Source organism: Phocoena phocoena, chromosome 8, assembly GCF_963924675.1.
Source record: "Phocoena phocoena chromosome 8, mPhoPho1.1, whole genome shotgun sequence".
NCBI lineage: Eukaryota > Metazoa > Chordata > Mammalia > Artiodactyla > Phocoenidae > Phocoena > Phocoena phocoena.
The window spans coordinates 19,453,016-19,478,446 of record NC_089226.1 but is presented as its reverse complement, the minus strand read 5'-3'; the positions used below and the strand labels follow the sequence as shown (position 1 = coordinate 19,478,446).

Here is a 25,431-nt window from a genome sequence, read left to right as displayed (position 1 = left end):
TAGCTGTAGAATAAATGTTCTACCGGTTCATTTTACCTGTGCACTGTGTTTCATTGGCTCCATCGCACATGGCGAAGACCCTTGGTAAAGACAATCCTTTCCCTCTGTAGACCCTTTTCTGCACAACATGTCATAAATTGAGCACTTTGAATAGACACTATTTGCCAAACACGGGTGATATATTCCCCTCCTTGTGCCAGATGCTCTGCCTGCATCTTTGGCCAAGTGATGGGTCGGACCCCCTTTGGTACCACTGTATATATGGACTCGGATCCGAGCAGTATGGTGCCAGTGAAAAAGGATCTTTGTGGGAGAACCAGCCATTTTCCCTCACTCTCCTCTTGTTCCTTTTCCAGAGAAGCTCATGTTCAAGAACGCGCCAACCCCGCAGGAGTTCAGGGAGGGGGAAGATGCCGTGATTGTGTGCGATGTGGTCAGCTCCCTCCCCCCAACCATCATCTGGAAACACAAAGGCCGAGATGTCATCCTGAAAAAAGATGGTGAGACCTGGCAGCTGCCCTTTCCCCTGGGCCACTGAACCAGCTTCTGACGCGTTCTAGCCCAAACTCAGATTCCAGTGTCCCCAAACCCCATGTCATTTCCAGATCAAAGGTTGCATGTCTATAGCTTGTATGTTCAAGCACTTGACTTTCTCTCCAAGGAAAAAGACAGATTTCCAATAGACTTTTGCCCTTGGCTCTATGTTGGAGCCAGGGCCACATTTTCTTATTGCAGCTTAGAGCCTCTCCCCACTCCCAGGTCCCGCCCCCCGATAAGCCTGATAGCAGGCAGAAGGAAAGGCTCAGCCACCTGCCTGTAGATACCAGCCCTCTGACTGATCCTTGGATGAACCTGTGCCTTGTCTCTTCTAGTCCGATTCATAGTCCTGGCCAACAACTACCTCCAGATCCGGGGCATCAAGAAAACTGATGAGGGCACTTACCGCTGTGAAGGCAGGATCCTGGCACGTGGGGAGATCAACTTCAAGGACATTCAGGTCATTGTGAATGGTGAGGAGATCTGTTCTGCTTTCTCCACGGGTACAACCTTGGCTCATCCGTGGCAACTGGGTCCACCCCTTCCCACAGCCCACCCCTAACCTCTGCCTTGTTTGTTTGTTTGTTTGTTTGTAAACACACTTGTCTTTGGGTCTCCCTCAACTGTGGGGACTTTTAGTGCGGTTCTGGAATGTCCTTCATTATCTTATAACACTAGAAACTTGCCCCATGCTTACTAGTAAAGTCTTATTCATCCTTCACTGTCCTTGAGGTTACTGTAACTGTTAAGTTAGTCCCCTGGTTCAGTCTTCAAAGAAAATATTATAATCAATTCAGGACTCAGAACAGTCAGAATCCTAGTCCGTGGGCTTATTAATCTTAATTTGCAGTGTCAGATAAACACACCCACGGAATCGATCTGACATTTACAAGATGTTTACAGGAAATGTCAGTACTAAGAAAATAAGTAAATCATGGTTAAATTGCTTTGGATATGGATATATATTTTTTGCCAAACTCGCCCCCTCTCGTTCCTTTGGTAAAAAATCGTTTGTGCACAGGGTTGTTTGTGACAGTCCCAGAGAAATGTCGCTCTTTGGTGAGCTGGTGCATTTCAAATTGGTCTTAACCATTTAATCCCTAGAAGCAGCAGTTTTTAATTTTTTCCAACATCAAGAGCCCACCCCCCCGCTTTTTTTTTTTTTTTTTTTGCGGTACGCGGGCCTCTCACTGTTGTGGCCTCTCCCGTTGCGGAGCACAGGCTCCGGACGCGCAGGTGCAGCGGCCATGGCTCACGGGCCCAGCCGCTCCGCGGCATGTGGGATCCTCCCGGACTGGGGCACGAACCCGCGTCCCCTACATCGGCAGGCGGACTCTCAACCGCCGTGCCACCAGGGAAGCCCAAGAGCCCCCTTTTGAAAGTCAGGTTCCATCAATCATGGTAGTTGTAAGATTGGTATGCATTGATTAAGAAAATATATAATGATAAATAGCCACTGTAAATAGAATACCACTGTAAAATGAACAAAACATACTAATACAGCTTCTAAATCTATGTTATTGAAAAGCAATATTATATATTGTTATATGTATAACAATACTATGTATTATTGAAAAGTACTAATGTGCGTTTGTGGATGAATTATTGATCCAGTTTACAGTAATTATTTAGTGCACACCTGAACTTAGATCCCTTACAAGTAACTGTGCAGCTGCCCAGGACTCTTGACCGTCTGACCTGGGGTCTCCCGGAAGTGCCTCTTCTCCAGGCCAGCGGGTCCTTCCAAGATTTCCCCGCCACCCCTGACAGTCCTTCTTTCCTTCAGTGCCGCCCACCGTCCAGGCCAGACAGAGCATAGTGAACGCCACCGCCAACCTCGGCCAGTCCGTCACCCTGGTGTGCGATGCTGAAGGCTTCCCAGAACCCACCATGAGCTGGACAAAGTAAGAAACTGGCTCGTGCTTTTTATCGCCGACTAGTGGAGAAGGAGACCTTGTGGGGCCTGTCCTGCGTTGGCGTTCCAAGGGAACAGGGGTGGGCGGCTGGGGAGCATCAGCTCTGGGTGCAGGATGGATTCTTTTCTGTCAGGTCCTCTTGCCTTGTGTGTGCATTGGATTCCTTCATTTTCAGTTTGTGGGGCAGAACCAGAGGTTCTCTTTGGAATTTCGGGGGGCGCAATTTGTAGCCCTTGGGCGGAACTGGAGATTTGGGTAGAGGAATCACGAGGAAGTACAATTTGGCGTCTTAACGTTCTGTGAAGATTCCGTCTTTCGCGTGGGCTCGGTCCGCGTTTTATGGAAACTAATTAAAAGTTAACCTCTTAGCTCTGTAGTCAAAATCACGGTCCTTCACATTTCTGTGCCCTGCAGGGACGGGGAGCAGATAGAGAATGAGGAGGAGAAGTACCTCTTCAGCGACGACAGCTCTGAGCTGACCATCAGGAAGGTGGACAAGAACGACGAGGCCGAGTACGTCTGCATCGCTGAGAACAAGGCCGGCGAGCAGGATGCGTCCATCCACCTCAAGGTCTTCGGTAAGGACAGGGAGGTCAAGGTCACCCCTCTGCCACAGCTCCGCTTACCCCACACAGTCCATCAGCAGGACCCTGTCCACTCTGCCTGGGAACCTACCCCACTTCTTGCCAGCTTCACCACCTCGGCCCTAGTCCAAGCCATGCATCGGTCCCCTTCAGCCCCTCCCACTCACAGTAGCTAGAATAACCTTAAGCGCCACCGCTCTGTTTCAGATCCTCCAGTGGCTTCCTATTGCAACCAGAATAAAATCCAGACGCCCTGCCGTCAACAGAGGCCAGATCTGAGCTAGCCCCTGGCTCCCTTCCTGACCTCATCATGCCTCTGCTGTGCTCTACATTTAAAGCTCTCCAAGCCCAGAAGCCCTCTTCTTCTCCCTCAGACACACTAAGCTTGTTCTCTGTCTCAGGGCTGTTACACTAGATGCTTCTTCTGCTTGGAATGTCATTGCCCCAGATCCCCTGTGAGCCGCCCTCGTGTCATCCCTATCCAGATGTCAGTGCATCACTCAGACCAGCTTCTCAGTTACTCCTTCCCTCCCTGCTCTGGCCAGTGCATCTCCCGTATCTTCACCCCACCCGTCTCTTCTTCAGTGCCCTTCTCGGTACCTAAACTCATCTCATTTACATACTGGCTTGGGGAGTTATTTCTCCTGCCTCCACTCTTATACGTCACTTTATCTCTGGCATTCCAAACAGCACCAGACTCCGGAATAGGCCCTTGCTAAATATTAGTGACCGAGTGGCTGCCTCTGTCTCCATTTCTTCTTTCCCTGGCCTGTGTGAAGCAGGGTCATAAAAGTCATGAAAAGAACCTCCATAGCTCTACTCACTTCGTCTCTATAAACTCAGTTAACTTCCGTTCATTTAGAGCTGAAATGCACTTTGACCTGACTTTGACAAATTTGTGGCAGAGAGATGTTTAACCTAGTGGCTCTCAGCTCTGTCTGCGCGTCTTTTTTAAAAACACAGATAAGCGAGTCCACCGTAGGTGGTGCTGCCAGAGTACAGACACCGCAGGGGCAGCCCTGGTGCATGCAGCTCCCTGGTGGTTCCAGCACCTGCGCTTTGGGAACCTGCCTGGGACCCACTTGTTTAGCCTGATAAGGAGAACTCATTGATGTTTGTAAACACAGACCTTTGAAAACCAAGCATTTATGTGCAATTGGAACCGCTATCACAGATGAATCCCGTTTACTCATTAATGACAATTAATTAATGGGCTTAGAAACAGGTTATCAGTTTGGTCTAAATTAACTGTACATACTTGAAAGTGAAGCTAAACTTCTTGGAAAATATTCTTGACAGTCTTTTCTCTGATTCTGACTTATCTACCCCAGTCACTCCGATTTTAAGTTTTTCTAGATGAAAGACAGATGCATTTGTTAATGTATTCCTTAATTTTCACAAATATTTACTAAGCGCCCTTGTTGCTGGGCGAGGGGCTACAGAGATGAGTAAGATATGGTCTTTTGACCCTGAGAAGCACAAAAAGGGACATAAACATATAAGCATATAAGTTATAATAGGTGGTGTCAGTTAACAACATTTGAGTACCAGCTGTGGGCCCAGCCATTGCCCAGGTTATGAAGATGAATATCATACACTCTGTTCTCATTGGCGGGTTCACAGGCTAACGGAGATAATCAGTGCTGAAATTTTTAATAACCCATTATAATGACTTCATAATAGCCATATGCACAGTGTTTGATAAGAAAAGATTTGATTTCTGGTCCTGTGTGACAGAAGTTAGAGAAGTGTTCGAAGATGATATGCTTTTCCCAAGTGGGAGTTTCCCAGATGCAGGAGAGGTGGACAAGCCTTTCAGGGCAGGCCACACAGGCATCGAGGCCGGAAGAGTCAATGTCGTGGTGAATGTGAACTTGTGAACGAGGACTGTGTCTGCTCCACTCACAGGCATACCCCCAGGGCCTAGAACATCACCTGGCATATAATAGACACCCGTGTTTGAATAAATGAGGGAATCATAATTAGTTTTATATGAATGAAGCATAATGTATGTGGCAGGGAGATGAACCTGGAAACATGTACTCCCTTGTCTTTAGGGACTTCTTTTAGATATCAGCTCCATAAAGTAATAATACCCAACACAAAGTGAGCACGTATAATGTGCCTAGCACATTGTATGTGAAGTACTATCCATAAATGACCTCTTTTAACCTCATCACAGTCCTATGAAGTAGGTTTAATTTTTATCCCCATATTGCAAGTGAGGAAATTGAGCGCAGAGAGATTAGGTGTCCTACCCAAGGAGCCGGGACTCAAACCCAAGCTTTCACATCCATTCCCTGGGCTAGCAATGGTGGTCACTCCTCCACGAAACCCAGTTTAACACATATTACGTCTGAATTCCATATGGAATGACTAGTGGATTCTGCCTTTACCTCCATGGGTTACGTGGTTTCTCTACGGAAGTGCACTCAGTTCTAACTTGGCTGGTCAAGAAGAGATCTTGGCTTCTGTTCCAGGCCTCTCTGGTGGCGATGGCTGCATCAGGAAGGAGGAATGTGTAGTGTCAAGAGCCATGTGGGGCTGTGCTAAGGTGAAGAGGGTGGGTGAGTCCAGGGAAGGAGGCAGGGAAAGTAGGATGCAGGAACTGTGGGACGGCAGGATTTGTATTTCCACCCTCCTCCCTCTCCACAGATTCCCTCCTGCATCACACACACACTCTCTCTCACACACACACACTCTCACACACACACACTCATACACACTCTCTCATGCACACACACACACACTCTTACACACACTCTCCGTCTCTCTCACATACACACTCTCCCATATACACTCACGCACACACACACTGTCTCATACACACTCTCACACACACTCACAGACACATTCTCATACGCACACTCATACACACACACGCTCTCACACACACACTCCCTCTCTCACACAGACTCACACATACTCTCTTACACACACACTCTCACACACACTCATACACACTCTATCATGCACACACTCACACACTGTCTTGCTCTCACACACATACATTCTCTCACACACACACTCACACACACACACTCTCTCACACACACTCACACACACACACTCTCTCACACACACACACACTCTCTCTCATACACACACACTCTCTCTCTCACACACACACACACACACACACTCTCTCTCTCTCTCACACACACACACACTCTCTCTCTCTCTCTCTCTCTCTCTCTCTCTCTCTCACTCCACTACCACAGTTCTTTCCCAAGACTGCAACTGGGAGAATGTTCATTAGGCAGCCCAGTAGAGCAAACAAGGAGATGTGGGCCGACTCCTGCAGAGACAGGTAAAAGGATCATAGGCACCCCATCCTCCGGGCCCCATCCACCTCTAATCTGGGCCCCATCCTCCTCTAATCTGGGCCCCATCCTCCTCTGTAACATCCTGAGGAGAGTTCACATGGTCTCCTTGGAGCAACCTGGTACCCCATGTATACCCTCCTTTCTCTCTTCATTTCACATTCCTGACCTCCTTTCTCTCCTCCTCCTTCTTGCCTCCCCATGGATTTTGGAGATTGGTACTAAGGCCTGGGAGCCGGGTGGGGAAGGGCTAGCTAGTTGGGACTTCATCTTTCGTCAGCCCCTTTTTCCCTCTCCTTTGCCTTCTGCCTTGCCATCGGGAACCAGCATTTGGGGAGAAATGGGGTAGGTTCCCCAGAAGCAGCAGAGTTCAGAGGAGGAAAGAAGCCTGTAGCTTAGATAGTAAAGAAGTTCTCAGAATTGTGGCTTCAAGAAGGGCTCGCAATTAGTGTGTAAGAGACATACCTAAATTAGGGACTATCGTAATTATCCTAAGTGATACCATTTTTTCCCAAGAAAGGGACGTGTTCTAGCATGCACTGCCCTAGTTATCAGCCAGAAGCTCTTTTACTAAGCTCATCCTCCCTTCCTTTAAACCTGGCAGTGAATTTCCATTGCTCGCCTCCCCTGGGTCCTGCTGAAGAAGTATTTTTGTCTCCACAGATTCTTAGTATACTCGTACGAATGCTCTTGAGGCCTCGTGGTACTGTGGTCTGAGGCAAGTTCACCAGTGGGCAGAAGCTTTGCTCAGCTGACCCCTTAGGACCAAAGCAGCCCTTGTGAGTTACAGCAAAGGACAAACAGGCTCTGGAACGAAGGGGTACCCTGTCATGCCCAACACCTCAGTGCAGGGAAGCAGGGGCCCTGGAGCCCTCCTTGGCCTTGCAGGACCCTGGATTGGAGTTAGAGTACACAAGTCTGGCCCTCAGTGGCTGGGTGCAGAGCCATGGATGTGCTGGATGGAGAGAGCAAGCATGCTTAGAAAACTCACAAAGACAGCTGTGCTCACAGGAGGGTCCGTGGGGAGAGGTGCAATGGAACATTCTAAGGCATTAAGTCCCATGGCGGCAGGTAGAGAACAAAACAGGGATCCAAAGTCACGAGGGCCGAGCACGGTATGGTGCACATACCATCCACAGAAGAAACCTGGAGAGATTCTTCTAGATGCTGGTGTTCAGAAGGAAGGAAGCTTTCTTTAGCAGGATGACCCCACATCTGTCCCTGTCTGCTCAGTGAAGCCCATCGTCCCAGAGTCATTATTCAGAACGTGCCTTTAACTCTCCAGAATGCCCCAGTCTGGACAATAAATGGTATTGCTATCCTATTTCCAAGGCAGCATTCTAAGCCTTCAGTTAGCTCCAACAATAGCATTGCTTCTGAAGTGCAGAAAGGAATAAGTTACCAGCGAGAAGCTTGCCTTCCTTCTAACAGCCTCTGTAGCCCATACAAAATTAGCCATTGTTGATCATGTTTTTAACAAGAATATATTTTGCCTTGTGCAAAGACTTACACAGTGTAGCCTTTATAACCATCTGGGAAATGGAGTCACCAAGACCAGATATTATTAATAGATGTTAACTGGCCCTTGTCTGTCTTCTGCTAACCTTTGCTGCCAGGACAAAGCACTGTGGAGTGGGACAAGGTCAGCAAACACTGTCTGGATCACAATGTCCATGTAGGTTCCAAGAGGCCAGAAAGTCAGCCTTCCTGTGGCTGCCTCCAGACCCCAGACCAACTGTCAGTTCAGTGAATTCAGTTGTTTGGCTGATTTTTTAACTTTTCAATCTGTGATTTTAACAGTAGAGAAATGCAACTTTCATTTTACCTCTCTAAAACCTTCTGTTCAACACACTTAACACTTACTCCGTCCAATATGACTTATAACCTCCTCGAAAGTTCTATTCATCAAGACAGACACAGAACCTTCCTGTGGGAAAACCTCACTCATGTGGGCTCCATCAGTTCAAATTTGTAATCATTTGACCACATTGGATTGAGATGTGCCTGGGTGCTAGCCACCAAAAAGGATTTGCTATTCTAGGTACCTCGTGTAAGTGGAATCTCATAGAGTCAGAAAGTACATTGGTAGATGCCAGGGGCTGGAGGGTAGGAGGTATGGAGGGGGAATAGGGATTTAATGACAGAGTCTCAGTTTAGAAAAGTGAAAAATCTGGGAGATGGATAACTGAGAGTTGTACAACAATGTGAATGTACTTAGTGCCAATGAACTGTATAGTTAAAATAGTATGCTTTATATTATGTGACTTTTACCACAATAAAATACGTTTCAAAAAAAAAAAAAAAAATTTGCGGAGATTTCCCTGGTGGTCCAGTGGTCAAGAATCCGCCTTCCAGTGCAGGGTACGCGGGTTCGATCCATGGTTGGGGAACTAAGATCCTACATGCCGCGGGGAAACTAAGCCACGCACCACAACTACTGAGCCCGCCAGCACTCTGGAGCCTGAGCACCACTAACTAGAGAAGCCCACGCACCTCAGCGAAGACCCAGCACAGCCCCCCCAAATTAATTAATTAATTATTTTTTTTTTAAAAAAGGATTTGCTATCAGCAGGCCATTAGTACAGATTAACTGTAGGAGAATATTTGAACTAAATGAGTCAACTTATATAGAAGCAGATATTTGCTACAGAAAATGCACAGCTCCATCATTGGTTTCTGTTTATTAAAACACAATTAAGCCCTCAACTTGGAGGATATATAAATAGGCAGTAGTTTTAATAGTCTACTTGGAGTTACTGTATGAATTTGAATATAAAGGAAATGTAATTCTTTCAAAAGTTATCCATAATTCTGATTTATTTATTGTTTGTTTGTTTATCTAGCCTGACCTTCTTCTCTATTAGTGAAATAAGTTATATTTGTGCAGTATTATCTTTTCTCTTCGATGGATTTCAGAGTATAGTGATTTCAGAGGATAATTGTTTTAAATTGGGAAAATTCAATTTTCTCTAATGTTTTTACATTTAAACTCAGCTTTCGAATGTTTGTGCTTTCTTGCATTACCCCCAAACATTTGGGAAATGAGCTCATCTCAACTCATCTTATTCCCAAGCCCCAGCCCACTCCCCAGCCCCCAGTGAGTCACCCACCACGTTTCCTTACTTGAGTTAATGCTAACACAACCCTCCTAGGTATTAAGAATCTCAGAGAAATTTGGACTCCTAATTTCTTCTTTGGATTCTTCCCATCTCTACTTGCCCTCTGTTCGCTTCCACTTCCTGTAAAGCCCTCCTTCAGCATCTCTCTTGAAGCTGCCTTTTCTCCTCCATTCCCCCCACCCACCCCCGAGAGGACGTGCAGGATTGTATTACGTCACATCTGGGGCAATGCCAGGGCTTCCAGGTTGGTTTTCCCACCTTCAGGTTTTCTCCATCTTCAATTTTGCCTAGATTAACCTTCCTTTAATACAAATGAGCATTTCATTCCTCTGACTAAACACTGTCTGTGGGTCTCCACCAGGCAGGGGATAAAATTCAAGCCAGAGTTGTAACCGGGCCATCAAGATGCTCTCTGCCTGGGTCCAGCACTGTCTCCCACTGCTTTGAGGCACAGACACGCAGACCCTGACGCTCTGCTCTCTTCCCCACCCTCTCTCCACACATTCTTGCTTCTTTGCTTTCATTCACGTGCCTTTCTACACTCGGAATGACTCCGTGTCCACCCAAAGTTCCACGTACCGAAAATCTCACAACCCAGCCCCAAAGACGGCCCCAAAACTGTCTCCTCATGAAGGCTCAGCCAGAGGAGAGCTCTTCCTCTGCTCAGGCCTCCTGCACCGCCACCCTCCACACTCTCCCCATACGGGACGTTGTTATTACTGTCACTTTGGTGTCGTCATATGCCTGCTCCATTGTAAGCTTCTGGGGGGGGGGTTCAGCTCGTTAACTCGTACAACACCTAGAATAGGGCCTTATGATTAATAAGTTGATAACCTTTGTTGAATGGTGCCTTTATAATTCAAACCTGGAAAGCTAAAAAAATGTCAAACTCATGGAAGTGTTCTGTCTTTTCAGCAAAACCCAAAATCACCTACGTAGAGAACCAGACTGCCATGGAACTAGAGGAACAGGTCACACTTACCTGTGAAGCCTCAGGAGACCCCATTCCCTCAATCACCTGGAGAACATCCACCCGAAACATCAGCAGCGAAGAAAAGGTATAATGTCGCCCAAGAGTTTCAGGGCCATGGAACGCAGACTCCACGTGGATTGAGTCTGCCCCATGCCCAGTCCTCTTTGGTGAACCAGAAAGTGGAATGTGGTCACTGGAGGCTGCAGCCAGGTCCTATGGCCCGCCTCCTCCAGCCTGCCCTGGCTGTGGCCTTCTCAGCATCCCCCTGAGATGGAAAGGGCACAATTCCTTGCATGGGTTTGCAGGGGTATGATGGTAGTGGGTATGGTTAGGTTAGACGTTGCAAGGAGGAAGGGGATAGTGATTTTCAAACCAAGGTTACGGAGCTGGGAGGAGCAAGGGGAGTGAAGGTCCCAGTGCACTGGGTGATATTAGCGTCATCTCAGGAGCACCCAGGGAAACGTGTCCCGGAACTAATAGGGATCATGGCGAGCCCATTAATTCTTCTCCTTGTGATGTGTATGTTCATGCTCTACATGCACTATATGCACAGAAGCTTGGCTGCCTTTGTGTCTGCCTGTATTCTCGGCCACACTTGCGTATCATTTTGTTCTAAAGGCAAAAATAATTAGCAGTTTCTACGTGATGATGATTACTCCAGGTTCTACAATATATTCTCTGAGAGATGAAGAACATTATAGCAACCTTCCTGGCAAATTTAAATGACTGGGAAGATTTAGCTTTCAAGCACATGGATTTATAGGCCACTGGAAAGCTGTCTTTATTATTAACAGTCTATAAAAATTGAGGTAACCCCACATCAGGCAGCCTTTTGCTACTGAGTGGGCCAAAAGACAGGGGGAGGAAGAAGCTTGGTTTTAAAGCAACCTAAACCTCCTTATGGCACATCTCCAATCTCATCTCATATATCCTGTAGTAATGGGCTTCATTTTAGTTGGCCAGAGCTTTGTCACCTATTCAAGGAGTAATGGCCTGAGCCTTAAAGAACGATTATAATGGATTGCCGATTGACTAGAATGTCACAAAAGATAGATCTTCACTCTTCTGCCTGCCTAAGGGAAATCCCTAGAGAGGGTAGACTTAAAGCTAAAAAGGGATAGCGTGAAATTTCAGAGCCAAATTTGGGATTTGCATTTGAAGAACTGATTTCTCTCCTACTAATAGAAAACAAAACTAAATCAAGAGGAACAGAAATTGCTGTTCCAAAAAAACCCATTAATTTTTGCAAGTTTTACCTCCAGAGTTCAATTCAACTTAACAAAAACTCAGCCGAGGAACTGCTAAGTATTTTTGAAACTTGCGTATGCTGTTTGATATTGTGAAAATCAACTGAATTAAGTAATGTAGAGTTTACTTGGATACTTTATCAACATTGGAATTAAACCCTCAGCTCAGATTTTAGCTCCCATCATGTGTGTTACGTGGATTGAATGTACATTTCAAGGCTTAAACCACAGGGCTGCCACTTGGCAGATTTTTCTTCATCAGGCTTGAGAGTAGATTTGTCCAGAATGACCCAGTGTATATCTTTGATCTAGAGGGAAGGACAGAAATAACATCTACCCCAGATGAATGATGGTTTTAAATTCTGTATCTTTCCTAGGAGTAGCTCAACGGTCAAGCTAGACCAGAAGAGTTATTAAGATTTGTGCCTACCTCAGGTCCTTTAATAGGTGGGCACTTCTGGCTTGTATCTGTGAATTCATTTTTATAGAATGAGAACAAAAAACCAGGCATTAATACACACTCATACTTCCTAAATATTAAAACCAAAGGTGTCTAGCAGAGACCATCTCAAGCCAAGTACGCTTTGCATAGTTCAATTATCAGTATAGATCATTAGTCTCAATCTGAGATAATTATTTAAGCTCAGCCACGTAGGTTGTGTTGCACTTTCTTTTACTGTGGACCACCTTCAAGTGACATTACTGCAACAGGAATGAATCAGTGTCAGAACAAGTGTTCCAGATTGACCAGTGATGTGACCCCAGATCAGCATATTTGCCTAAACGAAACGCTGTATAGAAAAATTGCTATTTCTACTCATTACATATCGACATCAAAGAGGCACGATAGTCATCTTATACTGGGGGGTGGCTAAAAATTAAGGAAACAGAGATGGCCTATTCGTGAGCCAGGTGGTCTCCAGATAGTAAATTTCACTTTTACTTTGACAGCTGCTCCTCGTTTTCTCCTCCAGCTGAAGTTGCATTATACATATTGATAATTAGGTATCAAGATTATTAGAGTCACAGAATCATAGGAGGGCAAGAAAACGGTTTTCTTTTGAAAGTCAAGACTACGCGCTGAGCAGTAAGAATAGCCAATTGTTTCTCCTGAGAAAGGAAAGAAGCCTCCTGAGAAAGTAGATCACATAACCTGCCAGAATCATAGAAGGTTGGAAGGAAGGGTCCTTTGGAGGTTATCTAGTCTCACTGCCAAAAAGTCACTCAGCCCCTGCTTGAAGGGTGACAATGTCAGTTCTTTGCAGTCAGGTGGCCAACACTGATGGTCAAGAGGCCCTGCTTCGTTGCCCCTGCCACTTCTCAGCCTTCCAGCCCCTACAACTCAGTCCTTTGTGTGAGAGCCATTAACTAGCTCTCCAGTTTTCCTTTAGTCAGCCTTCTGCCCTGTAACACATCCAGTTATTTTCACTGCTGCTCTTATCTTACGGTTTCCACACCCTTCACCTTTCTAGTCGTCCTGTACTAGAGAGCTTCACTTCCCTAGTGTCCCCTATAACTTGGTGGTGCCCAGTATAGCTCATGCAGACTTCCTGGCTCATTGCTCCCTTGATCTGGACACTGAAATGCTGTCAACATCACGTTAACCCTTTAGCAGTTTCCTCGTTCTGTTGTCTCCTGTTGAACTGCATTTAAGCCGCATATCCCCTGTCCTGTCCTGTCCTTGTGCAATTGATTGCGTAACCAATAATGTAGAATTTTATATTTATTTCTATTAAAAATTGTTTTGTTTGTTGCAACCCAGTATTTCTCAGTGGGAGTCACAAATGACAGTTTGGGAAGACTCTTTCTTCACTGGGACTGTCCTGTGCCTTGCAAGATATTTAACATCCCCAGTCCCTTCCCTTTAAATGTTAGTAACCAACTCTAATCATTGTCATTACCAAAAGCGTCACATACAGAAACACTCCTTGGCTTGAGGACGACTATTTTAGTCCATCTTTCGGACCAGTCAGGACTGGCTTTCATCAGAGCTGTCCTTAGAGTTCTTTGGGTCCAGGGCCTTTCAACCAGTGTAGGTCCCCCCTGTTTTATCTATGTTTGTTCAAAGTAATGGGGCATAGCAGTCGATGGTGACCCCAGTTCTAAGCATAAGACCCAAGGGCAGGCAATTCAGCCTTCCCCATGCAACTGCCATCTAGCATCTCTATTAGCTGTTGCTTCCAACCTGGTATGAACGCTTATTTGAAATATCTTTGTCCAAGTCACTGATAAAAATGTTGACTGGAACATGGTCAAGTACAGAGCCCTTAGAATGCCACCGGCGCTTCCCTGGGGTGAGTGGCTCAGAAGGTGGAGCACATAATGCCTTGGTGCTCTCAAGATTCTGATGACTTTCATGGAAGGCTCAACGCTCCCTTTAATAAAGTTAGTGACAGCAGGAGCTGATTAAAGCAGCGTGGTCTTTTGCTTCACTGCTTAGTTGAATCTAGTGTTAATCCTTTTTAGGAGGAGAGGGGAGAAAAGGCTTTCATTCATAGGCTTGTGGTGACTTTCTAATGGAATACAGGTGTTCTTCATGTAAAAAAGCAGGGAAGAAAAGCAAAAACCAGTACACTGAGCCCAAAAGTCACACTCTGTCTTTACCAATGTCTCTAGGTTTAGTCTAGTCACTCATTTAAGATTGATTATAATCAATCCGTTCGGCTTCAGCTAGTTGAGTTGGTTTCGCTCAACAAATGATAATAGCTAGGCTAAGTTTGGGTCACTAAGATCATGAGAGGAGATCATCTGTCTGAAAGTTAATCCATTTCTTAGTGGTCACCAGTCTGTTGACAAAAAAAATTTGAATATCGTAATGGGTCAGTTTGATGGATGCGTATGGAGGTCATTGTGGTAACTGCTGATGCAAAGAAAGTTTGTGCATCCACATCATTTTATGACCCATCCTATCGAGGCTCATGTTTTAAATTGCCACAGTGAGTGGCGCCAAATTCCAGGTACCATTTACATATTGAGTGAGAGCCCTGGATGGTAATTTATATACTCTCTCCCTGGCAGAACAAGTCCAGTGGGTGCTCATTTGAACATACCAGCACCTTTGAAGAGTCTGGGAAAGAAAGGCTTGTGAAGCCTTAATGTCTAAGGAGAAGGAGAGGAGCAAAGAGTTGAGATCAGAAGAGATAGAAATAAGTGAAAGGCATTTCATGAACCTTGAATTCTGAGTAAACAGAGTATCCTACAAACCAGAGAAACCTTTTGAAATTCTGAATTCCCTAGAACCCGAAGTTTCTTTTCACCAGAGAGAATTCCTCATTCAGTGTAAAACAGGTGCTCACTCTTAAACGTTGGGAAAGGTGCCTGCATTGAGCAGTTTGGAGTCTAGTTTATCCAGGATGTGGGCAGAAGTATAGCAGGGAATACTTAGGGTAAGTGTCTATCACTTCACTTCACTTTAATTTGTATACATACTCCTACAGACTTGTGTGTAAGATCATAAAACATGCAAATATTAAAAGAAACTGGAACTAAAAGTTTTGGGAGCACTGCTGATCATATACTAGTTTAGGTTTTAAGTATGTATATTTGCATATCAGGTTGTCTTAAAGTGGGCTACATGCCTTCATCAAATGATCAGGGTCAAGATATATCCTATTATCCTACCAGGCACACAGGTCAGGCTACTATAAGCATTGTGTTACTAGCACCTACTTATTCTAAAAGCCACAAAACCACAGTAAGTTAGGAGAGACACAGGAAGAATCGTATCTGAAAAACAAACAACTCCATATGATAGGGCCCCTGAAAGTTGTCTTGATTCATGTAGCCCTGGCATGTGACGGACAAGCTTCTAAGCGATGTGGAAACGGCAACCACATTTGACGTGTTGGCCCGCTGTTACTTTGGTCTATGCGTGTTCCTCTGTTCTCACTTTCTTCTTCATGCCAACATCGTGTGACATAATTCAACATCTCCATCCTCATGTCTCACAAAAGCTCCTTGCGTTTAGTGGACTCTTACTGAATGTTTGCTAACTCATTTGCATTCCCGGGATTGCATTACTGTGTCTCTGGCGTCGTTTCTATCCTTCTTCCATCTGAACATGAGGGACAATCAGGCAGTCATGCCATCTAATAAAAAGAATAATGCATGTATGATAGTTTCGACTCCCAGCGTGAAATCAGAAAAACTGTGAGCATAGTAGATTCCCCAGTGCTGGATAAATAAAAATCTTGATGTGGGTAGGAAAATACCTAAACCCCCTTTGTGAATGCCATCTTTGATGAAGACGGTGAACGCTTAATCCTGCATGTCATCCGGGCGTCCCTCTGCCTTTAAAAACCAACTGGAACGTACCATAGCACTCAGAGTTCAGTATCCTCAAAGCTTCCTGTCTTAAGGGCGTACTTCTCCTTCCTAATGTACCCTTCTGCTCCTTTCTTTGTTCCTTTTTTTAAAATAAACATTTGATTTTTAATAGAATGCATGCAAAGAGTTATAAAATGCATGAGCACAAAATAGTATATTGGTGATAAGCTGTCCAATAAAATCCAAAGGAGGAAACCTACTCTAGAAGTATCTCTCGATTGTGTGGTTAGAACTAGTAGTGTCACCTAACATTACGAGGAATGTTCAAGATGTTTTGGAACAGGAGCAGTCTAATATATCTGCTGGTATCCATATGTACGTCTTCCAAAGATTAGGAAAGCCTTTACCTTTGAATTCTACATCGTAATGTGCATAAGTGGGGGAAGAAAGCTGAACATAAGCTAAATCCTAAATTAAATTGGGTAGTAAACACACCGTTGAAAGTGGGCCTTGGAAAAAGTTCTGAATTAAAAAGAAGCTGCATGTGCACGGAATGCAGTGTGATACGTCAGTTCTCTAAAGCAACATGTTGTAAAATTTTACTGCTTTCTTGTTGTGTTTTATATCTTGTTCTCTACAGGCTTCGTGGACTCGACCAGAGAAGCAAGAGGTATAGCTTACCTGACCGCTAGCCAGTCTGTAGTTTTGAAAGCATTACGGTTCAACTCACCATGGCAGTTTAATAACCAGACATGCTGAAACTAATCAGTAACTTAGTTAGATTAAAGAATAGGTCGATAGTGGTAGACATTACTTAGCAATAGTGTCGCTTTAGGATGAGCAAACAAGCTGTGTTGGGAGTGGATGCACAAATCCTTATTATTTCCTAAAACTGGATCTTATTCTCTTGCCGGTGCTGATAAAATCACATCCAGGTAATTATACTTAGAGAAATAAATGGCCCCAACTCCCAGGCCAGGCATTTTGAAATGGTACCATTTTTTTGACTCTTACCTGGTTGATGTGGCTTTGGATCATAAAGTCACAGAGTTAATGATCTAAAAACCCACTCAAGCCCTTACCTTTCCAGCTCAACTCATCTTGTTGCTCACTTATCTTATCATGACTGGTCTTTTGGTAAATTACCGCATCACATCTCATCTCGGAGCAATGCAAATGACATCTCTCATTGGTTTTCCCAAATTGCTAAACATATCTATGTTACTTTTATAGAGCATTAAGTTTATGAGATTAGAATGATTTGTCACAAATGGTTCTTTTTTTTTTTTTAAGTCAGCATATTTAGCCTTTGAAATTTCTCTGACTGCTTGCTTCAGTTTGGGTAATGTGGGACTTAGTTTGAAAACTGAAGCTAACTATAAATCTTTAGACTGGAATCGCTGTATCCCCAAGACCCTACTGATGATGATGCCTGTCGTTCTTGACCAGATTTGTGTGATTAAGTGACAGATAGTGAAATAAAAAAACAGTATGTTTTAGATGAAGTTCAGGAATCTCATCTATAAATACTTTTTTAAAAAGTAGCCTTTTCTCCATGTGGAACTTCGATATTGTGTAATACTATAAACGTAGAATATGGCAATCCTGTAGACTGTATTTGAATTGGGTAAACCCATCCTCCGGTCTTTCGGAAATGATAATTATTCAGAACACGTAACGCACGTGTTCCTGTCATAGCTATAAATATTTAATGCCGTTTAATATTTAAAAGTTGTCTGCCTGTCCCCAGGCACTGTTGCTAGTCTCTGCACCCTGCCGTCGTCAAATCTAATTCATTATAAGCTCTCTTTGTATCATTCCTTCCTCCACGTCGTAGGGACTGTAGTTAGGTGCATACCCTCGCTAAAACACTTGCCTCCTGTAAACACTCCCCCGGAGTGCTGTCACAGACTGGGTGTTTTTATTGCCCAAAAGTCATGCTCTCGTTGGGATTGGGGAAGGGAGAAAAGAAGGGTTAACTATCAGCCACTCCTGAGCCACTACCCCTCTCGTTCTGCTTGGCCTTGTGCATCTTCCCCGCCACTCAGATTTAGACGGGGCTAGAAGAGGAGCTGAGATTTATCAGGGAGCATTAAGGAGATGTTGAGAGAATTGTTATTATTAGTGGAAGTAATTGATTTACTCCCAGGAAAACAGACACCTCACTCCATTTTGCAGACGTGTCCTTATCTTAAGTTATCTCGCTCTGGACATAATTGACTTTCAAGTGAGTTCTGCCCCCTGGGGCTCAGAAGTTCCCTTCCCTCCTATTTGTCTCAGTCGGGGATGAAGACCATGAATCCAGATGAGCTCAAAAGAAGGCTTGGGTCATGGCTGATTTCATTCTGTAAGTTCTGGAAAGCCTTAGGACTTTTCCCTGCAAGAAGAGAGACAAAAATGTTTTGACGAGAAGAGCAATTATAATTGCCCTTCGTACGTTTTTGCAAAACCGGGTCTTCTTGCCACAGTGATCTTTTCATTCGTGCCCAGAGTTTATCTGCTTCCTCCTCGAGTCTGGACCATCAGCATGACGTGTGGTCTGGATGGCTTGGAGGTGGCACTCTCTGACTTTGTTCTGGTGCCAGAGTAAATCGTTTCAGAGGGAGATAGTCCAATCACACTGGAGTCTGTCTGCATCCCCTCGGAGGGAGAACTGGGCGTCTGGCAAATAATTCCATCATCAATCCTGTTTTGAGCCACCGCAAAATAAAATTCTCTATGGAAGGCTGCCTACTGCTCTGCTGACATCATTAAATGAGAACATTTTCCAGAGAGAAATTTAGACAAGGAGACCAGAGAGAAGAGGGGGGGGGAAAGTAAGGCTGTCAATGCAACCATTGCCTGAGCTTCTCTTTGACCATTTTCTAGATTATCCTAAGTAAAAACTGCTCATGTCTCCCTTTGTGGTTACTTGTTAATGTCCTTCTCTTACCTGCAGGACTTTCTTTGCATCTTTTGCTGTTGTATCCTTCCTTATGGAAATGTTCTCTTGACTTCCGAAAGATTCTGATCAGTTTTCCGTGTTTGTGGTGTGGCAGCCCCAGGACAAATCCTGGGTGTGGGACAAAAAATTACAGTTCAGTCGCTGGCTGGCATCACTGTTGGCTGAACCTGTGATCTCGCTGAGATAACCAGAAAGGCCGGGGTGAACCATGAATCCCCTCTGCCTTCATTCTGCTGTCTTGGGAGTATAAGAATGACTAGCAGGTCAGGTCAGCCCTCAGAGATACTTGCAGCGTTGACCTCACACTCCTGATGCCACGAGTTTAGGGGATGCTTCATGATTTTGTTTGGCACATGACTGTAGACTTTGGAGACGAGTGCTCCACGGCTGCCTGTGTCAGCTCCCATTCATCCCCTGGGGTGCAGCTTCTCAGCCCATCAGCTTCCCAGCTTTCCAGGCCTCGTGGAGGCCGAGAGCCGAGGCGTCTGGGCATTCCTGTCAGAGAGGGGTGGCCCTCGCTGCAGTAGGTAGATGGTTTTGCTCGGCTCTTCTGCCTCTTTGCTGGCAGCTGTGTTCCGGCTTCTGGATACGAATGTGATGGGACTTAAATGACTGAAACAGATTAGCTCCACCAGTGATGGGACTTTTTGCGGTAGATCTGAGGCTTCTGTCAAGGCCAATGGTGTCTTGCTTTTGAGCTCCCCAAACTGGCTGCCATACGATATTTCAATGCTGGGTTTTGGGCTTCCGAACCAGCAGCTAAAAAGAACCTGGAGGCAGGTGTTCTTTAGTTCTTTAAAGACCCAGCCTCATGGGATGATGGGCGATATGCAGAGCACCCACCTGTCTATCTCTATGGAATATCGCTCACTGGACTTAAAGAGTATGGCCCAGCCTACGAGAAGCTAGACTCCTTCTTCAGATTGCCAGCTTTCTTGAGGGTCTGAACCTAGACCGCATGCCTAGACTCTTCCTAGGCCAGCAACCAGTTTACTTAAGAGTGTCAAGGGGGGAAACCCCTTGGAAATATTTCAGTGCCCATTGCCCAGGGCTCATATGCTTATTCCCTGTTCGACCAACTCTTGTAATTCCAGAGACGCAGGAAGACAGTTCTAGTGTCAAGGGCTAGAATATGGTGACTATAGTGTCCAGGATCCCAAATCTGCCTGGGATTCTCTGTGTCACTGTTCCGGGAGAGGGGACCCGGTTCCCCTCACTTCCAGTTCAACAGCTCCTGAGCTCCAGATTGTTGGACTTTGTTCGATGAAATTATTTTACTTTTAAGCATCCAGGAAAGTAAGACGTCTGCAGAAATACGGATTTCTTGTATAATTTCTTTTATTCAGATTTCCCATTATGTGTGCATGCACCAAGGAACAGGCAGATGGACGGGGGGCTAGAAGGCAAGGACGGGAGTGCAGGTTTTCCCGAATCTCACGAGGCAGGACTGTTGCAGCTGCAACGCCTGCTGGCCAGACTTTGGCTTCCGTTTTAGATGTGCCAACCAAATCGTCTTGGGGGCCTGGGTTGTCCTTCTCAAGCCAATCTTGGCACATAGGCTAGGCTGCTTGAGTAAACTGAGTCCCATTTTCTGTCTGGGATGCACCCAAGTTCCCATAGTGCTCTCCGGAGCCTCCTCGCAAGTCGGTACCTAAAGCGAGACTCAGACATTGGCCCAGAGAGCAGAGGGCTGTGAGGCTGGTCGCAGACAGTGATGGCCCGGTCTCCTGGCCCCGCCCAGCCCCGGGCCTGACGCTGTCCCTCCCCTCCTGGCAGACCCTGGACGGGCACATGGTGGTGCGCAGCCATGCCCGCGTGTCGTCCCTGACCCTGAAGAGCATCCAGTACACAGACGCTGGGGAGTATATCTGCACCGCCAGCAACACCATCGGCCAGGACTCCCAGTCCGTGTACCTCGAAGTGCAATGTGAGGAAAACGGTGGGAAGACAGGGGGCAGGGAGGGCCGTGCAGCTGCCAGGACCAGGCCCATGGTGGTTGGCCCCTGGCCATTTCAAAGCTGTGTCCCCAAGGCACCCCTTCACGCCATCCCCCGGCTTCTTACCAGTCTGCGTGTCTCCCTGTGCAGCTCATGGGAGGTGACCCCGATCTCTGCTGTCCCCCGGCACCAGCTCGGCCTCAAGGCGTGACCAGCTTCCCGGTGCCAGGAGACGGAGTGGGGGGAGGGGTCACGATCGTGGCAGTCTTCCTGAGAGCTGTTGTCCTTCTTTGCAGATGCCCCCAAGCTTCAGGGCCCTGTGGCTGTGTACACTTGGGAGGGCAACCAGGTGAACATCACCTGCGAGGTGTTTGCCTACCCCGGTGCCACAATCTCGTGGTTCCGAGACGGCCAGCTGCTGCCAAGCTCCAACTACAGCAACATCAAGATCTACAACACCCCGTCCGCCAGCTACCTGGAGGTGAGACATGGGGGCGGCGGGCAGGGTGGAGGAGGCACCGTTTGAGGATGGGCAGGCAGCTGGATACAGCTAATATCTTCTCACTTGCTTCTGTGGCACGTCCTGAGCAGGGGAGCCACTGGCTGAGGAAGAAAGTGAGCCTCGGCCCTCGTTTTCTCCCCGGAGCTAGACTGGGGCCTGGGAGGCAGAGTGTGCCTCTCCCATGATCCCCTTTTCTGTGCTCTCTGGGTTAAGGCTCGGCTGCAGCTGTACTGATTCTATTCTCTACTAATTTTAGTTCAATAAATAAGGATCTGAGGTGGGGACCATTCCGTGGGACACTCGTAACTCAAGAGCTCCTTCTTTCTAAAGGTGACCCCGGACTCTGAAAATGATTTTGGAAACTATAACTGTACCGCAGTGAACCGCATCGGACAGGAGTCTTTGGAATTCATCCTTGTCCAAGCAGGTGAGCACCTCTTATGGCTGCACCACCCTCACCCTTGCCGGCCCTTTTTGTGACCTTCTGTGATGACAGGAGTGTGGGAAGAAGAGGGGGTGAGAGTCAGGAGGCTGGGAGCTCTGGGGGCTTTGAGGATCTGGACATGGGACACGCTGGGAAAGAATTGCATGGTGAGGTGGACCAGGGGGAGACAGGATATAGATGACAAGATTCCCAAGAGTTGAAAGAAATGAGAGAGATGTGTTTCATGATTGGGAGTTACGTCCTGGGCCAAATCAGGCTCACCTGAGTCTCCACATATGTCCTTTCCACAGACACCCCATCATCACCATCCATCGACCAGGTGGAGCCATATTCTAGCACAGCACAGGTGCAATTTGATGAGCCAGAGGCCACAGGCGGGGTGCCCATCCTCAAATACAAGGCTGAGTGGAGAGCAATAGACGAGGAAGTGTGGCACTCCAAGTGGTATGATGCCAAAGAAGGTAAGTTGGAGAGTGCCGGTTTACTTTAGAATGATGGCTCTGGGCATACGCTCACCCCTTGTGTTCACCAGATGCTGGCACCCCGACTGCCCATTTGGGTAGGGTGCACACCACTCCCCAATACTGAGAGAGGCCAGATGCCACCACCTGCCGTCCTGTTGATGTTTCTATGCTGCAACACCCAGGCTTAGGGTGTGTTCACATCTTATGTAGAGTTATTGGCCTTCTGCCCCCTGGTACTTCAGAACCTGGTTCTCATGACCCTGCCCGGGCAGATGAGGCCAGCTTAGCCGCATGCCAAGCGGAAGCCCTGCTCAGGTGCTGAGTACAACCAGAGGAGTCCAGTCCGCCCCTGCTCTGCGTATTTGAGTTCCACGTGCTTCAGGTTCTCTGCTCTCGCCCGTCCAGTCCTGCTTGGGTCTATTCAGGGACTGCCCTGTAATTAACCGAATGATCAGAGCCAACAAGACAGGTCTGCTCTTACGTCAATCCTATGATATATTTCCAAACCACAGATTTGAAAAATAACCCTTGGGTGACTGCAGTTTGAAGTCTCTGAGCTCGGATCCTGTTTCCCTGAGGACTGAGTATATTTCTGTCTGACTCTCCCTTTGGGATTTAATTGGAATAACTCAGTGAAGTAGGTTTTGTTTCTGTAGACATTTTTAATCCTGGAAATAAGGGTAGAATTGGGAATGGGCTAGGACACGGTGTCATAGCACTTCAGAGACATCTTCTAACCCAGCTTTACTGAGCATTCGTCCTGCCAGGAAGCTCCTGTCACTCCTTCAGCTCTTGGGAGGGCTTGGAGGACTTTCCGGGTAATCAGGATTAGAGCTAGAAGGAAATGATCCTTTACCTCCCTGACTCCCCCCCGAAACCTCGTACCAAATCTGTGGCTTTTTTTTTTTTTCCTAGTTAACTTCTTTATTGTGGTAAAATATATTTAACATAAAATGTATTATTTTAACCATTTTTAAGTGTACAGTTTGGTGGCATTAAATACATTTACATTGTTGTACAACCATCACCACTGTCCATCTCCAGAACATTTCATCATCCTAAACTCAATACCCATTAAACAATAACTCCCTATTCCCTCCTTCTCCCAGCCCCTGGCAGCCACCATTCTACTTTCTATATAGTTGACTAGTAATAGTCTCTGTTTAGTTGCCCCTTCTAGGTACTTCACATAAGTGGAATAATACATGTGTCCTTTTATGTCTGGCTTATTTCACTTAGCATAATGTCCTCAAGGTTCATCCACGTAGTGTGTGTCAGAACGTCATTCCTTTCTAAAGCTAGATAATATTCCATGGTATGTATCGACCACATTCTGTTTATCCATTCATCTGTCAGCAGACACCTGGGTTGTTTCCACATTTTGGCTATTGTGAACAATGCTGCTGTGAACATGAGTGTACAAATATCTATCCCAGTCCCTGCTTTCAGTTCTTTTGCACATATATCCACAAGTGGAATTGCTGGATCAAATGATAACGCTATGTTTCATTTTGGGGAGACCTGCCCTGCTGTTTTCCATAGCAGCTACACCACTTCACCAACAGCCTTCTCCTTTGTGACGCTTTCCATATTTTCATGACAGCCAGCGTGGAGGGCATCGTCACCATCGTGGGCCTAAAGCCCGAGACAATGTATGCGGTCCGGCTGGCGGCCCTCAATGGCAAGGGTCTGGGCGAGATCAGCGCAGCCTCCGAGTTCAAGACGCAGCCAGTCCGTAAGTAAAGCCAGCTGCCCAGCCTCTTCCCCTGGGGGGCAGGGGGGGCCATGAGTGGGCCCATCCACGGTTCAGATGACAGCTTTTTCTCTTTCAGACCCCTCTGCTCACAGTGGTCCCATCTCCTAGTTCTCTCGCCCTCGGTGATGGCTGATACCCAGTCCCTTTGTCCTCTTTTTTTTTTTTTGCGGTACGCGGGCCTCTCACTGTTGTGGCCTCTCCCGTTGTGGAGCACAGGCTCCGGACACGCAGGCTCAGCGGCTATGGCTCACGGGCCCAGCCGCTCCGCGGCATGTGGGATCCTCCCGGACCGGGGCACGAACCCGCGTCCCCTGCATCGGCAGGCGGACTCTCAACCACTGTGCCACCAGGGAAGCCCCTGTCCTCACTTTCTTGAAGGGCTTGGTGACACCATCATAGCAGCTGGTCCAGCTTGGTAGAATAACAGCCAGGGAGGAAAACCACTAACACGTGTTCTTAAAGACAATAGGAAGGATCACGGCTGCGTGGTAGGGAGGGATTTGGGTAGATTTGCTTTTTGTCACCAGGGGCCTAAGCACCCGGTGACCTGAAGGAAGACAGTAAAGGCAGTGACAGTTGACGTAATTAGCTGTGGGATTTTTGATGCAGCAGAGATACTCAGTTCTAGGAAAACGGAGCCTGCTGTAGAGTGTATGAGCAGCAGCAAAACCCCAACAAGGCCAATGGGAAAAACATGGCCTCTGACGTTCCTGCCTCTCCTCCCTTCCCACACCCAGAGCACAGTCGGGGTCTCCCTGGTCAAGGCCTCTTTCAGGAGTCGCTTCTTCCTGATCCCATTCAGGGTTGCAGCTCTGTTTGTCTCCATCACTCCCTGTTTCCTTAAACCAGGCATGCCGTACTTTTCCCTTCCTTCCCGCACATAGCCAGGCTCTGGGTGAGCCCTGGTCTAGTCCTATCCCTCCACAGACTGGAGTTCCTGCCCTGGGAGAATGGTGAGTCCATCCGGGTGAAGAAGGTGCTGTAGCACAGACTCCCTCAGTGGTCACAGAGCTCCCTGGGCCCTCTCTGACTCCTGGGATTAAAAAGCACGCGGGGGAGTCCTTTGCTTTCTTCTCTCTGAAGCCGGGGGCCTGGGAAGTGATCCCCATACCTCTTCCCAGAAGTAGAAAACCTGTCTCATCTTCCTCGTACAGGAATTGCTTCTTTCTGGATTTGAAGTAATTTGATAATTTGCGTTTCCAGCTCCGTGTGTTCTGCGGATCCTATTCATTTCTTTTACATCTTATTTTTTTTTCTTGGGTCCGTCTCTTGTCTTTTCTTTTCGTCTGTGTTCCATCCATGGGATATGCAGATAGCCCTCTTCCACGTAAGTGCCTCTTCATACCTCATTACCTGTTTCTATAGCGTTAACATCTGCTAGTTCTAGTCTTTAATTTAGTTCTGGTCCCTTTTGTCCC

At 46.6% G+C, this 25,431-nt stretch overlaps 1 protein-coding gene across 3 annotated transcripts in view; it reads left to right on the top strand.

The window, feature by feature from the left end:
- The window catches only part of NCAM1 (neural cell adhesion molecule 1), a 323,397-nt gene that overhangs the window by 260,059 nt on the left and 37,907 nt on the right, over positions 1-25,431 (top strand). The window contains exons 4-14 of one of the 3 annotated variants that reach the window (XM_065881593.1): positions 357-500; positions 873-1,010; positions 2,324-2,441; positions 2,868-3,031; positions 10,395-10,537; positions 16,606-16,635; positions 20,686-20,836; positions 21,143-21,327; positions 21,679-21,775; positions 22,084-22,254; positions 23,861-23,992. In XM_065881593.1, coding sequence (XP_065737665.1) covers positions 357-500; positions 873-1,010; positions 2,324-2,441; positions 2,868-3,031; positions 10,395-10,537; positions 16,606-16,635; positions 20,686-20,836; positions 21,143-21,327; positions 21,679-21,775; positions 22,084-22,254; positions 23,861-23,992 — 1,473 coding nt within the window. Of the gene's footprint in view, positions 1-356; positions 501-872; positions 1,011-2,323; positions 2,442-2,867; positions 3,032-10,394; positions 10,538-16,605; positions 16,636-20,685; positions 20,837-21,142; positions 21,328-21,678; positions 21,776-22,083; positions 22,255-23,860; positions 23,993-24,986; positions 24,990-25,431 lie in introns of all 3 variants that reach the window. The other 2 variants (XM_065881594.1, XM_065881595.1) reach the window with 2 other exon arrangements.